This window comes from Nyctereutes procyonoides, unplaced genomic scaffold, assembly GCF_905146905.1.
Source record: "Nyctereutes procyonoides isolate TBG_1078 unplaced genomic scaffold, NYPRO_anot_genome, whole genome shotgun sequence".
NCBI classification, from domain to species: Eukaryota; Metazoa; Chordata; class Mammalia; order Carnivora; family Canidae; genus Nyctereutes; species Nyctereutes procyonoides.
In genome coordinates, this window is record NW_026575046.1 from 16,745,329 (window position 1) to 16,763,344 (window position 18,016).

The window sequence follows — 18,016 nt, forward strand, 5'->3', positions numbered from 1 at the left end:
CAAACTAGTATCAGCACAGTATATTCCAAAAAATGCCTTAAATGCTGGTTCTTATTTCTAAACCAATACACTGAAGACTCAGATGTGACAGAAAAAATGAATCACTGAGAAATACAATGGACTATTTATTCCTCCCATGTATAACATATTACATTTGAAATATCAATAAAATATTTTTAAGCCATTGAAACATAACCTTAAATATAGTAAGAATATAAAAAACTCACACACAAAAAAAGAAAAAACCAAATACAGATAGAAGTTGCTAATACTAAAACATTAAGTAGTAAAAAAAACAATACCAGAATCACTTCAAAATATTAATCAAGGGGCGCCTGGGTGCCTCGGCGGTTGAGCATCTGCCTTTGACTCAGCGTGATCCCAGAATCCTGGGATCAAGTCCACATCAGGCTCTCTGCACAGAGCCTGTTTCTCCTTTCTCTGCCTGTGTCTCTGCCTCTCTCTCTCTGTCTTTCGTGAATAAATAAAATCTTTAAAATAAATAAATTAATAAAAATAAAATTACTAAAGTAAAAAATATTAATCAAATATTAAAATAATTTAAGTGTAAATAATTTGCATTAACGCTTTAACTCTTAAAGTCAGCTAACATAATGTTATGAGAGCAGAGAAGTTCCTGAGAGGAACATTGTATTGCTCTTTATAGCAGAACTATCAACTGAATAGTGAAGGAGAAAAAAATGATGTATCAAATTAAAAAAAAAAAAAAGTATTTCAAAAGAGGCAAAGACAGGGCCCCTGGGGGCACCTGGGTGGCTTAGTGGTTGAGCGTCTGGCTCAGGTCATGACCCCAGGTCCAGGGATCAAGTCCCGCATCAGGCTCCCCAGAGGGAGCTTGCTTCTCCCTCTGCCTACGTCCCTGCCTCTCTCTCTGTCTCTCTCATGAATAAATAAAATCTTAAAAAAAAAAAAAAGAGGCAAAGACAATGAGGTGAATAAAAGACTGAAATAATGTATGGCTTCTAAATTCTGATATTCATTTTTGCTACCCTAAACAAATGTCTATTTTTTAAAAATCTGGACATACAGTACTCTCTCTTGATTTTATTAGTGCCATAATTTTAACATTGATTGAGTGCTTATATGTGTCCTTGGCCCTGAGGTAAAACCTATTACAGGCTATCTCATTTAATCCTCACAATAATGCTATTACAGGTACTATCATCATCTACATTTCTCAGATAAGGAAACTTAAACAGGTCAGTGCATTGCCTAAGATGATACAACTAATAAACAGCAAAGCTGGGATTTGGAAGTTTGTCTTTAGGGCTTTCATTCTTAACTTGATTATTATCATTAAGTTGATTATCTTAAAATTCGTACAAAATCAAGTTTAAATTAATTAAAATATTAAACATTAAGCTTACTTCACTAAGAATAGCTGGCTGAGGACAATATAATGGAGGAGCTGGTAGGTACAAGCCGACTGGCACCAAGCCCCACAGTCTCTTACTGAAGTCCTTGGCAGAGGTGACCAGGAGCTGAAATGTCTCTGATAGAACATCTGCATCGGCCATAACTGCTGCTTTCAATACTTCTTGCACTGAACCAAATAGCAGATTTACATCTTCTTCTTCAATGGGATCTACCAAACACAAAATCAGGTAAATTAAAGTTTATATTATGCTGATCCTTTTCTGTAGTGTAAAATCTCCTATTTGAAAAAGTCAATCATCAAAAACATATTGGATGACATGCAAAACAGGCCAATTCCTAGGGAGAATTTAATAACTATTCTGCTACTTTTTTTTTTTTTTAGAGAGAGAAAATGCATGGGAATATGGAGGGGTGGGTGCAGAAGGGGTAGGAGGAGAGGGAGAGAGAATATCTTAAGCAGGCTCCATCCATACCCAGAGCAGAACCCAATGCAGGGCTCGAGCTCACAACCTTGAGATCATGACCTGAGCCAAAATCTAGAGTCAGATGCTTAACCGACTGAGCCACTCAGGCAACCCTCTTCTGCTACTTTAAGATTATAGGCAATTAGAGCATAAGACCTTTTCCAAAATTACATAAGATAGTGTAATGACAACTATATAACAAAAATATACTTGGAATAAGTCCTGCGTCAAAAAATAATACATGAAAAAATAATAAGAAAAAATGTCAAGAAAGACACGTAAATAATATACAACCTTATGTGAATGAAGGCAGTGGGAAAGTAATTTTTTTCTTTTTTTTATTAGTCCACCATAGTATTTTTTTTTTTTAAGATTTTATTTATTTACTCATGAGAAACCTACAGAGAGAAGCAGAAACATAGGCAGAGGGAGAAGCAGGCTCCCTACAGGGAGCCTGATGCAGGACTCAATCCCAGGACCCCAGGATTACAACCTGAGCCAAAGGCAGAGATGCTCAACCACTAAGCACCCAGGTACCCCGTACTTTTTTTTTTTTTTAAGAGAATGCATGCATACGAGCATGCACATGAGTGAGGGGGAGGCAAAGGAAGAAGGGAGAGATTCTTAGGCATGCTCCATGCCCAGCTCAGAGCCCAATGCCAGGCTGGATCTCACAACCCTGAGATGAAATCTAGTCAGACACTTAACCAACTGAGCCATCCAGGTGCCCCCACCATAGTATTTTTTAAATAAAGGTTAGTAAAAATGACATGTCATACAGCTAAAGAAAAACCAAACAAAATAGTCCTACTATCTGGATTCAACTATATAAATATCAGTATATATGTGGACATGTCCCAGAGGTAAAATACAAGGAGATGCAGGTGATAGAACTGGAGATTTAGGTTTTTTTGTTTTGTTTTGTTTTGTTTTTTATGATAGTCTCACACACACAGAGAGAGAGAGAGGCAGAGACATAGGCAGAGGGAGAAGCAGGCTCCATGCACTGGGAGCCCGATGTGGGATTCGATCCCAGGTCTCCAGGATCGCGCCCTGGGCCAAAGGCAGGCGCCAAACCGCTGCGCCACCCAGGGATCCCCGATTTAGGGGGTTTTATATTTAAAGCATCCTTTAACATATAGAATATAATATGAAAACACTCATGTATCAACTTTTCATCCTTGTCTGATATTAACATTTTGGTATATTCAGTTAATTTTTTTAATGTTACCGATACAGCAGAAATTTCTTATTGTGCCATTCATATTCTACTCACTCTCACCAGAGATAGCTATTAGCCACAATCTGGTATTGGAATTCCTATTACACAAATGTTATGGCCTCCTATTCTGTACTCTATAAAACTTGACCTCTTTCATATTTTCTTCTTTTATATATTCCAACTCTTTTTATCTAATTTGTATCTATTTTTATCTTTGTGTGTGTGTATACATACATATTTACCTAGAATATATATAAAGTATATATAAATATATATATGTATTTACCTATAGTTCATATTCATTTTCTACTTCACTAACCATCTGCTGAGTTTGTTTTTAAATCAGTTTATAAGGTATAATTTACATATACTAAAATTCATCCTTCTTAAGTATATAGTTCAATGAGTTTTGGCAAATCTATACAGCCCTGTAAGAACGCCATCACCCCAAAAAAGTTGTCTTATACCTTTCTGTTGGCAACCACTGATCTGTTTCCTGTCCTTATAGTGTTTTTTTTTTTAAGATTTATATATTTATTTGAGAGAGGGGGAAGCAGAGGGAGAGTGTGAAGGGGAGAGAAGCAGATGGAAAGAATCCTTCATGCAGATTCCCCATGTGGAACTGACATGGGGCTCAATTCTACAACCCATGAGTCTGATAATCAACTAAGCCACCTAGGTGCCCCCCTTATGGTGTTACTTTTTAATAACATGGCACAAAATGGAATCAAACAATATGTAATCTTTCCGACTTCTTTCATTCTGCACAATGGTTCTGCAATTCATCTGTTTTGTTGCATGTTATCAGTAGTTTACCTCTCTTCATTATTATTCAATTGTACAGATAACTGAAATTGGTTTATCCATCCACCAGTTGATGAGCATTAGAGTTGTTTCAAATTTTTGACTATTATGAAAAAAGCTGCCATGAAATTTGTATACAGGTCTTTGGGTGGTTCTATGTTTTTATTAATTTAGGTAAATACCTTAGGCATGGAATCCACTGAGTTTTTATTTCCTCTTTGTTTCTGACTCCTGGAAATTTCCCCCACTTTCTCTATTTATTACCCTTAAAATGTGTATTTTTATGTTTATGTTTTATATTTTATCTAGAAACACATTTTATTTATATATTTACTGTGGGAAAGTTTTGCAGATTATTTAAAACAATATATTGTCAAAACTGTAAGTTCAGACTAGGACTTTGTCTTTTTTTTCAAAACCAACTTTTATGTAGTTACGTATCTTTCATCTATTTAAAAAAATATTGACAGGGGTGCCTGGGTCGCTCAGTCAGTTGCGCATCTACCTTCGGTCAGGTCACAATCCTAAGGTCCTGAGATCGAGCCCCACATTAGGCTCCCTGTTCAGTGGGGAGCCTGCTTCTCCCTCTCCCTCTGCTGTTCTCTTGCTCTCTCTCTGTGTCAAATAAATAAAATATTTAAAAATAAATAAAAACTGGGGATCCCTGGGTGGCGCAGCGGTTTGGCGCCTGCCTTTGACCCAGGGCGCGATCCTGGAGACCCGGGATCGAATCCCACGTCGGGCTCCCGGTGCATGGAGCCTGCTTCTCCCTCTGCCTGTGTCTCTGCCTCTCTCTCTCTCTCTCTCTCTCTCTGTGTGTGTGTGTGACTATCACAAATTAAAAAAAATTTAAAAAATAAATAAAAACTTAAAAAGTAAAAAGTAAGTTTAAAAAATATTGATAGAAAAGTATCAAAGAAAAGTTTTTAGTCAGATTTCCAAGTATTAGGAGTTCTTTCTGGAAAGAGAAATAAGTTCTAAGAGAAGTCTCACTGCTTAATGGAGGCATGCACTAATAAAACCACAGGGTCCCACAGGGGTCATTAAACATACAACTTTAGGGCGCCCGGGTGGCTCAGCAGTTGAGCATCTGCCTTTGGCCCAGGGCATGATCCTGTAGACCCAGGATCGAGTCCCACATCGGGCTCCCTGCATGGAGCCTGCTTCTCCTTCTGCCTGTGTCTCTGCCTCTCTCTCTGTCTCTCTCATGAATGAATAATTAAAAAAAAAAAAATACAACTTTAAATACCTGACTTCATTACTCTTCATCTAAATTTCTCCATCTATATCACAGACAAATTTTAAGGGCTCCTGGGTAAATCTATGTAATATATGTGATATTACATTATTTTTAATTTTGTAACACCACTCTGAACTTTTTTTTTTAAGATTTTATTTATTTATTCATAGAGACAGCGACAGAGACAGAGAGAGAGGCAGAGACACAGGCAGAAGGAGAAGCAGGCTCCATGGAGGGAGCCTGACATGGGACTTGATCCGATTATGCCCTGGACTGAAAGCGGCGCTAAACCGCCGAGCCACCCAGGCTGCCCCACTCTGAACTTTTCAAACTAAAAACAAAACTGACTCTGTAATTTATGTACCTGGCAAGAGAACTAAATACTTTTAAGTACCCTCCTGTGTACGAGATTCTATGACTATGACTACAAAAGAAAATAATCCAAATGTAGCAAAATACAACTAGTAAAAAGATATGTACAGAAAATCAGAGTATTATTCAGTTACTGTAATTTTTTTTAAAGATTTTTATTTATTTATTCATAGAGACACAGAGAGAGAGAGGCAGAAACACAGGCAGAGAGAGAAGCAGGCCCCATGCAGAGAGCCCAACGCTGGACTCGATCCAGGGTCTCCAGGATCACGCCCTGGGCTGCAGGCGGTGCTAAACCGCTGCGCCACCGGGGCTGCCCAGTTACTGTAATTTTTTAAGCTGGAATAAGTTTTGGATGCTCCCGTGATTAAGAATAAATAGCAAACTTTAATCTTTGATAAGCTTACTTCAAAGTTTAATATAACTGTGGGTATTAACAAGTTTTTTATAATATCATAAAGTCTATATAATTAAGCTGTTACATTGTCAGACTATATGTGGGTAACATACCTGTAAATTGTTTGTATTTTGAGCCCATTTCATTTTTTGCTTCCAATGAGGCTGCCCGACCTAAAAAACACTGCAGCTTTTCCTGGAAAATCTGTGCTGGAGTCATATTTATTGGTAAATTCAGACTCATTTTCTTGGTCCTGAAATCACATCAAGTTAAGTGAAATGATTCCAAATTTTGAAAAAAAATGAAATATTAATACACTAAGAATTAAACATGAAATTTTAAGAAACAGTGAAATTCACTTTTTATTTATCCTCTGTTTTAAAAAGAAATAACTGGAGAGAAAAAAAGAAATAACTGAAGAAGCATTGCATTAGGGAGATTTTTAAGGCTCTCCACAATTATGATACTAATATATCTTCCCATCATTATTTCCCATTACTACCCTACAGTCTACTCTATCCAAACTGAACCAGTCTTATCTTTTGCCATAACCTTTGCTCATGTTTGGAATGTTCTCTCACTATAGCTACTCCATTTGTAGAGATCCTGTCTTCTCTCCAATGCCCATCTCAAATGATATCTCCCACATAAAGTGTTTCCTGTCCTATGCCTGCTTCATACTATTGCTCTCTCCACTGGAGAACCAGTACTTTTCTTGCCATACTACCTAAATTGTGATAATGTTTTGTCCTAATTTCTCTATTAAATTATAAAATCTTAAACATGGAGACTATGTGTCATTTAAGTTTATATCCACAAAGATACCTGGCATAGAGCTTAGTACAGAGGTTACTTAATAAATAAATATATGTTGAATTTGAACTGAAAAATATCAAAGATACAGCAATACCATAATATTCAAAAGAGGTAAAATACAGATAACTAGCTTGATTAGCATGAAATCCAAAACCTACTTAACACAAACTCTCCCACTGACTAAAAGCCCTTTGAGGCCATTAGTAACAAATGTGCTAAATACAAAACTTTTCTTTTAAATAAAATTTTTAACACAGGAAAGTTGCTGAGCTGTCCAAGACAGTAGCCACTAACTGCATTTAGCTATTTAAATTTAAATTAGATTGAAAATTCAGTTCCTCGGTCTTACTAGGCACATTTCAAGTGCTCAATAGCTACAGGTGACTACTAGCTATCATATTGACAGCATATATAAACAGAACATTTTCAACACTGAAAACAGTGTTATTGGACAATGCTGGAACAAGGATTCCACAAAATGTGAAAATGCCAGCAATGAGAGAAAGAAAAAATAGATGACACTATGTTGCTCTTTTTTTTTTTTTTTTAAATTTTTTATTATTTATGACAGTCAGAGAGAGAGAGAGAGAGGCAGAGACACAGGCAGAGGGAGAAGCAGGCTCCATGCACCGGGAGCCCGACGTGGGATTCGATCCCGGGTCTCCAGGATCGCGCCTGGGCCAAAGGCAGGCGCCAAACCGCTGCGCCACCCAGGGATCCCTATGTTGCTATTTCTTAACCTAAGTTTGTCTCAAAATACATACCTTATGAAATGGCTATGATGTTTGCAGAATAGTTGGAAGGCCACACCGATGGAAACAGATGTCTTCCAGTCTCCAAGTTTGTGTGCCAACCACACGGCCTCTGGAACGAGGCCACCAATAAGTAATAGTTCAAAGGCATATTCAACTGTCCACATATCAGAAAGATTCTGATCTCTTATGACACTGGCCACCATAGAGTGCTGCAGAGGAATGAGTCGAAGGGACTGTTCTATGCATAAAACAAAATGGAGAGTATAATTATATTTATCAGAACTCACACCTCTTTACACAGTCACATCTCTGTCTCTCTCTTTTTTTTTTAAGATTTTATTTTTAAGTAATCTTTACGCCAAATGTGGGGCTAAAATTTATAACCTCGAGATTAAGAGTCACATGCTCCACTGACTGTGCCAGCCAGGTGCTCCAACCTCTTTAACTAGTATTTTGGGTATTTCTACACAAAATAACAAGGAAGATACACACAAAATGGTTTAAAATATGGGTGCCTGGGTGGCTCAACTGGTTAAACATCTGACTTCAGCTCAGGTCATGATCTAGGGGCCTGGGATCGAGCCCCGCGGCGGGCTCTACCCTCAGCAGGGAGTCTGTTTCTCCCCTATCCTCTCTTTCTCCCTTTCCCTCTGCCCCCTCCCCTTACTCATGCTCTCTTCCTCTCTCTCTCCCAAATAAATAAATGAAATCTTTAAAAAAAAAAAGATTTTATTTATTTATTCATGAGAAACACAGAGAAAGAGGCAGACACACAGGCAGAGGGAGAAGCAGTCTCCCTGCAGGGAGCCTGATATGGGACTTGATCCCAGTTCCCCAGGATCACAACCTGAGCCAAAGGCAGATGCTCAAACCACTGAGTCATCCAAGTGCCCCAAATAAAATCTTTTTTAAAAATGGTTTAGGGAGGGGCAAATAAAATCTTTTTTTAAAAAAAATGGTTTAAAAAAATACTTAACATAGGGGTTTTTTTGTTTTTTTAAGATTTTAGTTTATTTATTCATGAGAGACAGAGAAATAGAGGCAGAGACACAGGCAGAGGGAGAAGCAGGCTCCATACAGGGAGCCCGATGTGGACTCGATCCTGGGACTCCAGGATCACGCCCCGGGCCGAAGGCAGGTGCTAAACCGCTGAGCCATCGAGGGATCGCCCTAGTTTTTTTTAAACACTGAAGAAGAATATGCCTCATTAGGGGGTCATGAAGTAAATGCCAGCATTCTTAAAAAATGAAACAGAGGGCAGCCCAGATGGCTCAGCAGTTTAGCACCGCCTTCGGCCCAGGGCCTGATCCTGGAGACCCAGGATCGAGTCTCACGTCAGGCTCCCTGCATGGAGCCTGCTTCTCTCTCTGCCTGTGTCTCTGCCTCTCTCTCTCTCTCTCTCTCTCTCTCTCTCTGTGTGTTTCTCATTAATAAATAAATCTTAAAAAAAAAATGAAACAGAACAGGTGGATACAGAAAGAGAAGCATTGAGTACATTACATAAAACAAATATAAACACAGTTTAATGAAAACTTTATGTCAGATAGTGTAAACACATATATATACACTTAAATATACCGGGGCACACTGTACCATTTATTTCTGTGTGCTATTCTGAAATAAATCTCTATTTCTCCTACTAGAAATTTGGTGAGGAGAGATGCATTTATACGACTTTGTAGTCCTCAAAGTGTCATGGAATAAAAAACTAATTTGAGGTAAAACTCAAGCCTTTAGGTATTCAATGTATTAATGTTTATAAGAAAGTAGAAAAGAGTAATTTTCAATAACTCTAAGTGGACAAGATTTCAGCCTTGGATTATATATACAAAGGGTCCCATCCTCCTTAACCTTCTAGATCTTTCTCTAATTAAAATAATGGAATAAGAAACTTGGAAATACAATGACAGAATTGCTAGTTTTTTTCAAAAAATACATATTGCTAACATTCCCACTAGCATCCTTAAAATAAAACTGGCAAATGGGATACATGGGTTTCTATTCCTTGAAACGATTAGTTTCTCATGTGACCAACAGTCTGCCCACACCAAACACACTTTAGCTTTCTGACAAACATCTGGATAGAAACAAACAAAAAAATTGTCATTCACACGAATGCTTGATTCTGCAGAGGCAGAGACCAGAGATTGACTAAATTTTTGCTACTTTTTTATTTCCTATGAGCAAGTTATCATACTATTACAAGAACTTGAATGATTTGATCTTCCGAACATTTTATTGCTTTTATACAGCAAACATCACACCAAATAAGTAACTCAATTCTCAATACATTCTGCCATTAGTTCTGATCTAAAACATTAACATGAAATCTATATTAAGTCAGACCTGTGGATATCCTTTTTCAAGATATTAGGAAATTAAAGAAACCGAAGGATATATACCAAGTTTCAGGTATTTAAATTTTCAATAATCAGAGTCTTAGGCTTAGAAAGAAATCACAAAACTTTCTTTCCTAGCCTCTCCTCTCGTTGAGAAGATTTACACAGGATTAAAAAGGCACGTATTTGAGCTTTTATTTTATGTATGTTTATGAATATGTCCAAAAACAACTCCATAATTCTATCACCTTTCTTCCTTCCGTGTGATAAAGATCAATCTTCCCTAGGTATATGAAGTGATCTGAAAAGATAAAGATCATGGCAAACAGCTCAAGTCCTATAAACAACGTAGGATAGAAAAGGCAAGAAACTGAGACAAATTTTTGAAGTCAGGATTTGACCTTTGTTTTTTCAGGTTTTTCTAAAAACCACATGGAGTACCACCTCTCCTCTTCAGTAAAATAATGTGGATTAAAGATACGATTTATTGTCAGAAACTTCACTACCAAAAATAGAAAACACAAGTGATAAATACCTAGGGCTGTAACAAAAAAGAGAGCTTAAATATAAAACCATTGTAATGATAATGAATACAGCTGACCCTTGAACATGGGTTTGAACTGGGCAGGTCTCCTTATACACAGATTTCTTTTGATAAACACAGTACAACAATATAAATTTATTTTCTCCTCTGATTTTCTTAATATTTTCTTTTTCTAGCTTACTTTATTCTAAGAATACAGTATATAATACATATACAATGCATATTAGCTGTTTCTCTAACAGGTAAGGCATCTGGTCAAGAGTAGGTTATTGACAGGACAGTTCAGTTTTGGGGAGTCAAAAATTTTATGTGAATTTTTGACTGTGCTGGGGGTCGGCATGCCTAACCTGTGTCATTCATGGGTCAAATGTAGTATCAAATGTACATGGAAATAAGTAATATTTATGTGAGAGCCTTAGAGGAAAGCGTAAGAATGAAAGCACAGGCTGGTAGGGTGAAAAGGCAGAAACACCAGCTGAATCTGAGTTAAGACATGGTAGGCAAGGACATGGTGGACAGGCCAGCACAGCAGGCAGAGCCTGGAATAAGCTGTTTTTGTTCAGACCAGCTCCCTAAAAGAAACCATAATCAGGTCACGACCAACTCTTCTTCCCAGGGAAGCAGGGACACTTGTTGCTGCCTCTATGAAACTGCTAATCACCTTACATCTTGTATAATTCTAACGTATGTGTACATATTTACCAGTTCATGTTGCTTCCGGCGAAAGCCCCTTGTACTTAAAGTGCAGATTCCTTCCCCTGGCTTACAACATCTGGCCTCTATCCCTGACTTCATCTCACATCATCTTCTATGCTCCAGCCACATTTGCATTTCAGTTTCTCAAATGCCATCAGGTTTGTTCTTGTTCTGAGGCTTTTGCACAAGCTCAGGTTAGAATGCTGTTTAAGTCCTGATATGTCCATGGTGGCTCTTTCTTGTCATTAAGAGTTCATCTTACACGTCCCAACTCAGAGAGCACTTCCCTCAATTCGCCATCTCCAACAGTCACCCAATCACAATGTATTGCTCTATTTCAGTCCTCTGCATATCAACTATTACCATTTGATATATTTTGTTTATGTATTCACTTATTTAATTTTCTGTTTCAAGCTATTAGATGTAAACTCCATAAAATAACAGGTATTTTATCTGTTTTGTTCATAGCAATCAGAATAAGTTTATTTCATACATCAAAAAAACTACAAATATCTTCATATTATTAATCTCATATGGTGCAAGCTAATATATTTCTAGCGCCTACAATGCTGCTTGGCACACAGCAGACACTTAATAAAATTAGTGGAATAAAATGAACATCATAGACATCTGTGTACATGTTTCTCTCCATAAGGGCAGGGCAATTCTCTATGCGCTAATCTATGGTAAATTTTGACATTGATAAGATGATTAAATAGAGCAAAGTAAATGATCCAAAGAGAATTATAAAAGCAAATCGTCCAAATAAAATTATAAATTAGCATGCTCGAAATTTATTAAATTTCCACATTTTTATATAAATGAAGGTGACAGTCCTTTTACTTTAAAAATGGAAACTTTATAAAAAATACCATTTTGTCTAAAATTTGTAATTAAGAATCCATACTCAATAAAAACAAACCCAAGCAATTACTTATTTCAGAATTTATTCATTTACAGTCACTGGGAATCTATGAGTCACACACTAAGTTAGAACAGTATTTCCATAGAATAACGATCACTGTCTAAGTTGATTTTAAATACTATGTGAAAAAACAAAGTAAGAAAATTATTTGCTTACTAACCTGTTTCAACATGAAGGGGAGGAAGAACGTTCACATTGTGAGGTGGCAAAATGCAAAGTGGCTGGTTGGTGAAATAGGCGGCCATGAACCGGGCCATGGACTGGATAACCCTCACTGCCGCCTCAGGACGAACCCTTCTAGTCATTCCAAACTCACAGGGAGGCTTCTCAGGAACTAAGGAATACAGCAAACGACCAAAGGAGATTCTGATCAAACTATCAAAAGTGGTAAGTTCCTGGGACCCCTGGGTGGCGCAGTGGTTTGGCGTCTGCCTTTGGCCCAGGGCGCGATCCTGGAGACCCGGGATCGAATCCCATGTCGGGCTCCCGGTGCATGGAGCCTGCTTCTCCCTCTGCCTGTGTCTCTGCCTCTCTCTCTCTCTCTCTCTCTGTGACTATCATAAATAAATAAATAAATAAATAAATAAATAAATAAATAAATAAATAAATAAATAAATAAATGTGGTAAGTTCCCAATATTATACAAGAAGAAAATTGTAACTAAAATTTTTTTCTGAGACAATGACCTATATAAGCTAATTTATAATAGGTATCTGTGCTTCCTGAGGACAACTGAACAAAAATAATTAGCCCGTAATTATGAGCATATACACTTAGGAACTACTGAGGACTTCAAGTTGCCAGTTTTATTTTAAAACATGGAGGGATAAATAGAAAACAATCCAGCCATGATGCACTTGTAAGCTTAGATTTCATTATTTTCCCTTCTGCCTTCCCTTTCCAATTTTTTTTCTTCGATAAAAGGAGGCAGAGCTTACTACAAAAATAATCTGAAAGGCACTAGAACGGTGATTTTTTTTTTAAGGTTTTATTTATTTGAGAGAGAGTAAGAAAAAGAGCACAAGCAGGGATAGGGGCAGAGGCAGAGGCAGAAGCAGACTCCCCATGAGCAGGGAGCCCGACATGGGGCTCAATCCCAGGACCCTGAGATCATGACCTGAGCCACAGGCAGATGCTTAACCGACTTAACAACCCAGGAGCCCCTAGAACAGTGATTTTTAATGCTGTTTTCTGTACCATTAGATCTGGGGATTAGGATACACTCCCCTTAGTAAGAGTGGTTCACTTTTATAAGATTCTTTGGTGGTAGGGAGGGACAAAAGGAAAATGTGGGGCAGAGAAAGTGGGGGGGGGATAGGAGTTACATCAGGATTTCTGCAGTGATTGATATATAAACTAGCAGGAGCAAATGTGTCACCTCCATTTGAGAATCAAAGCTCAGTAATATAAACTGGCATTCAGAAATTTGAAAATAGGTAAGCTACTAAATATAAATACTAAGTTAACATTAATTTTTATGAAATTTATGGCAGGACACCTGAGTGGCTCAGTTGGTTAAGCATCCAACTCTTGATTTCAGCTTAGGTCAGATGATGTCAGGATTGTGAGATCAAGCCCTGAGTCAGGCTTGTGCTTGGTGTGGAGTCTGCTTGGGATTCTCTCCCTCTCCCTCTCCTCCTCTGTTTCTCTCCCTCTCTCTCTCTCTCTCTCTCTCTCTCTCTCACACACACACACACACACACACACACACACACACACTAATTAATTAGGACACCTGGGTGGCTCAGCAGTTGCGCATCTGCCTTTGGCCCAGGGCGTGATCCTGGAGTCCCCAGGATGGGGTCTGCATCGGGCTCCCTGCATGGAGCCTGCTTCTCCCTCTGCCTGTGTCTCTGCCTCTCTCTGTGTGTGTCTGTCACGAATTAATAAAGAAATTTTTTAAAAAAAAATTAATTAAAATAAATTTTAAAATAAGATAAAATGTATGGCTCCAAAAATAGCAAAATGTTTTTCTTTCCCAGAAGTCACTTGATACATATTCACAATATTAAGTTCTATGTGCATGTGAACCACTTGTATCTTGTCACTATATACCTCAGCACCTAACACCACTCCTCTCACATAGTAGGCACTCAGGATTATTGTTAATAAGCTTTTTTTAATAAAAAGAATCTTGAAAAAATCTTTTTAGCCTTCAAGCAGTACTCTTCATTTGGTCACTAAAAGTTTGGAAAAAGCATACTACTACTTCACATTAAGCTTAAAAATATATGAGAACAAATTATTTTCTCCAGCATTAAACTTACTGTAGGATTATACCAAGGCAAGATTTCCAGTAATCTTAATCATACAAAAATCATTATTGGAACCTCAAAAATAAGCTCCTTAAATGTGAAGCAACTTAATTCTAAAAGATGGTCACAGAGTAAAACTGTATCAACTCAGAGGTAAAAAAAAAATTGAAATGGTAATTCTGTATGTGGCACAGTGATGATGTTAATAATGACAACCTTAGCCAGTAAAAATTAAATTATGACTTTATACAATGATTTAATAAGGTAAGTGTGCAGGAAAGAGTTAAAAGAACAGGCTTGCTTATAATGTTGGCCCTTGGATGGCATCTGAGAACGTAGATTTGGGGAAGATTCCCACCATCTTAACTGATGAGAATGACTCCCTGGACCTGTTTGTACAAATAATGTGGTTTATGTTAAACAGCTGTGGTTCTTCTGAGAGTGTAGAATTTTGGGACAGGCTAAACAGAAGGGTCTACATGACTCGCCAGCCTCTAATTAAAAAGCCTGGGCACTAAAAAATAAATAAATAAAAATAAAAAATAAAAAAAGCCTGGGCACTGAATCTCTAAATGAGCTTCCTTGGTAAACCATATTCACACGTGTTGACACAACCTGTTGCTAAAGGAATCAAATGTGTCCTGTGGAACTCCACTAGGAAAGTAGTCTTAGAAACTTGAAATTATTAGTAATGCCCACAAAAATTTATGTACACTGCAGCACTACTTAAAACAGTAAACAGGTGGCAGCAACTAAAACATGCAATAATGGGGGAAAGGTTTAATAGGTTTTCAAAAAAGACTTATTTACATTGGAAAATATTAATCAAGATATTAAATTCTAAAAGATTATAAAAACAGAATAATACACAGCTCTAATATACATATATAATATAAACATAGAAAGTGGTCAAATTATAAGTGACTTACTCTTCTTTATACTTTTCCATATTTTCAAGATTATCTAAAATGAACACATATTACTTCCATAATGAACACAAAGATTTTAAGAGATAAAAATCACAAAAAGTAAGAAATCCATTAACAGTGGCTAAAATAATAAAAACCTAAGTTGGCATAACATATGTTTATATATATCTTCCACTCTGGATATTGCTTAATTTAAATATATCTCTTTGGAAAGGGCAATGCAGATACACTGAAGCCTCTGAAACAAATTAAAAAAAGAGACTTGGAATACCTCAGAAAGTGATGTTCATCACTTTACTAAATCACTTTAAGCAACAGTTAAAGAAAATATGAGTATGTTTAGGAAAAATAATTGGATACCTGATATTATTTCTAACAAATATGGCTGTGAGAAAACAATTCTATCAGTTCAGCAGGCAATTATTGCTAAGGCCTGAGGATGCAAAGTTTTTTTTTTAAGATTTTATTTATTTATTCATGAGAGACACAGAGCGAGACAGAGAGAGAGGGAGAGAGAGGCAGAGACACAGGCAGAGGGAGAAGCAGGCTCCATGCAGGGAGCCCAACATGGGACTCGATCCCGGGTCTCCAGGATCACAACCTGGGCTGAAGGCAGCGCTAAACCGCTGAGCCACCTGGGCTGTCTGGATGCAAAAATTTAAAAAACAAAAACAAAAACAAAAAAAACCATGATAACCGTTATTGAGAAGTTGACAGGTCAAAATTCACCATAACATAATTTAGTCAGAGCAACTAACTTTTATGCATAAGCAATTTCATATCTAAACCTACGAATAAAAAGAATGAAATTACACATACTGGTTGTTGAAATACATACCTGAACAATCCTCATTTTCTTTTACAGGTAGGTGGGACCCCCTCAATATTTCTCTTACTAGTTGATCACATAATCCTTGAGCATCATTTAAATTATAGCTATAAAGGTAACAGTATAAAAGAGAAAGATAATAGCGCATCTGAAGAAAACATGTTCTTCTTCCTCCTTAAACAAGAAAGAATTAAACTTACATTAAGAACAAGTTAGCAACTTTTTTTTTCTAAAGTTTATTTATTTAAGTAATCTCTACACTGAACATGAAGGTCAAATTCACAACTCCAAAATCAAGAGTCACACACTCTTCCAAATAAGCCAACCAGGCAGCCAGCAAGGTAATGTTCTTGATCTGGGTGCAAGATAGACAGGAATGTTCTCAGTTTATGAGAGCTGTACACTCAGGTTATGTGGATTTTTCTGTATTTTACACTTCAATAAAAGTTTTTTTTTTTCTTAAAACAGGTCAATACTTTGTTCTTTTTCATTTTAAGTTCTGAACGATTTTATTATCTTTCATCAGGCCCTAGGATGACTAAGATGTTATCCCAAGAGAGCTGCAAATCCTCATCAACTCAGCACTGAGGTCCATTAACAACATTTATCTCAAGTACACATGGCATAAAACAAAAGGAAACACACTAAAAAAGAAAACGCCAAGACACCATACATATATCAATCAGTCAAAGAGACTTCCCAAAGAAGCACTATCCAAAGAGATAGGAGCCCCTGACCACTGTGTCCAAATATCTGAAGGGTGTTTAGAACTGACACCTTATCCATTCCTCCTGAGTAAAAGAATTCCAATTTTGGGGGGCTAACAATGCACCCAGGGGTGCCCAGCTGGTTCAGTCAGTGGAGCATGAGACTCCTGATCTCGGAGTTGTAGGCTCAAACTCCATGTTGGGGACAGAGATAACTTAAAAATTTTTTTAAAAAAAATCTTTAAAAAAATAAATAATGCACCTGGATCACAATTTCTCACTTAGATGTGGCCATGTAAAAAAATGACTGAATTATAAACCAAAAGAAAACACTGGACAGAACTTCCAGAAAAGCTGCTTGGAGGGAGGTAACTCATCTAGGAGGTGCACCCTTTCTTGTCCTTCCTGCCTTCTTCCTTTTTTTTTTTTTTTAATTTTTTTTTATTTATTTATGATAGTCACAGAGAGAGAGAGAGAGAGAGAGAGAGGCAGAGACACAGGCAGAGGGAGAAGCAGGCTCCATGCACCGGAAACCCGACGTGGGATTCGATCCCTGGTCTCCAGGATCGCGCCCTGGGCCAAAGGCAGCGCCAAACTGCTGCGCCACCCAGGGATCCCCCTGCTTTCTTCCTTTCTGCTGTCAAGAATATGGATGTGATGGATGAAGTCCGAGTACTCATTTTAGCTCATGTAATGGCCTTAAGATCGGAAGCAATGCACTAAGGTGACTGAGTAGAAAAACTAAAGGAGCACGGGTCTTTAACTAGACCATAGGAACACCAAATCAGCCCCAGAGTGTGAATTTCTGGTCTCCTTTTCTAAGACAGAGAAATAAATTTTCTTATTAAAAGAAGTTATTACTTTCAGTCTCTATTATTAGAAGCCATTTTTAGTGGATACAGTTAGAAAGAAATTAAATGTAAAGGTCCAGAATGGAATTAATTTCTCCATCAGAACTTCTCATCTTCTTGAATGTCACACCTCTTCATCCAGTTGGACAATCCCCTACTGAGAATGCCATTAGACTTCTTTCTCCAATCTACTCAGTCACCAAGTCCAACTGATCAAACCTATTGTCTGTCAAGTGTAACCTCTGCTCTCCAGTACTCTTGACATTGCTTTGATTCAGGACCTCCTCAACAGACTAATTTTCCTGCTTCCATGTGAGACTTACATATCTACACCACATTTCTACAAATGACCCTCTACATTGCACCAAAGGAAATTTTCCAAATGGCCTATATTCATTTAAAAAGTTCTCTTTCCTGGGATCCCTGGGTAGCGCAGCGGTTTAGCGCCTGACTTTAGCCCAGGGCGCGATCCT

General features: G+C 37.5%; 1 protein-coding gene across 9 annotated transcripts in view; it reads right to left on the minus strand.

The window, feature by feature from the left end:
* Positions 1-18,016, minus strand: part of CPLANE1 (ciliogenesis and planar polarity effector complex subunit 1) — a 141,283-nt gene that overhangs the window by 95,652 nt on the left and 27,615 nt on the right. For all 9 annotated transcript variants that reach the window (XR_008664356.1, XM_055324960.1, XM_055324967.1 and 6 more), the window contains 5 exons: positions 15,995-16,159; positions 12,133-12,306; positions 7,478-7,706; positions 6,011-6,150; positions 1,389-1,606 (listed from right to left, as the gene is read on the minus strand). Coding sequence is in view for 8 of the 9 variants with exons in the window: in XM_055324960.1 (XP_055180935.1) it covers positions 1,389-1,606; positions 6,011-6,150; positions 7,478-7,706; positions 12,133-12,306; positions 15,995-16,159 (926 nt within the window). In the remaining variant the exon portion in view is untranslated. The remainder of the gene's footprint in view (positions 1-1,388; positions 1,607-6,010; positions 6,151-7,477; positions 7,707-12,132; positions 12,307-15,994; positions 16,160-18,016) is intronic.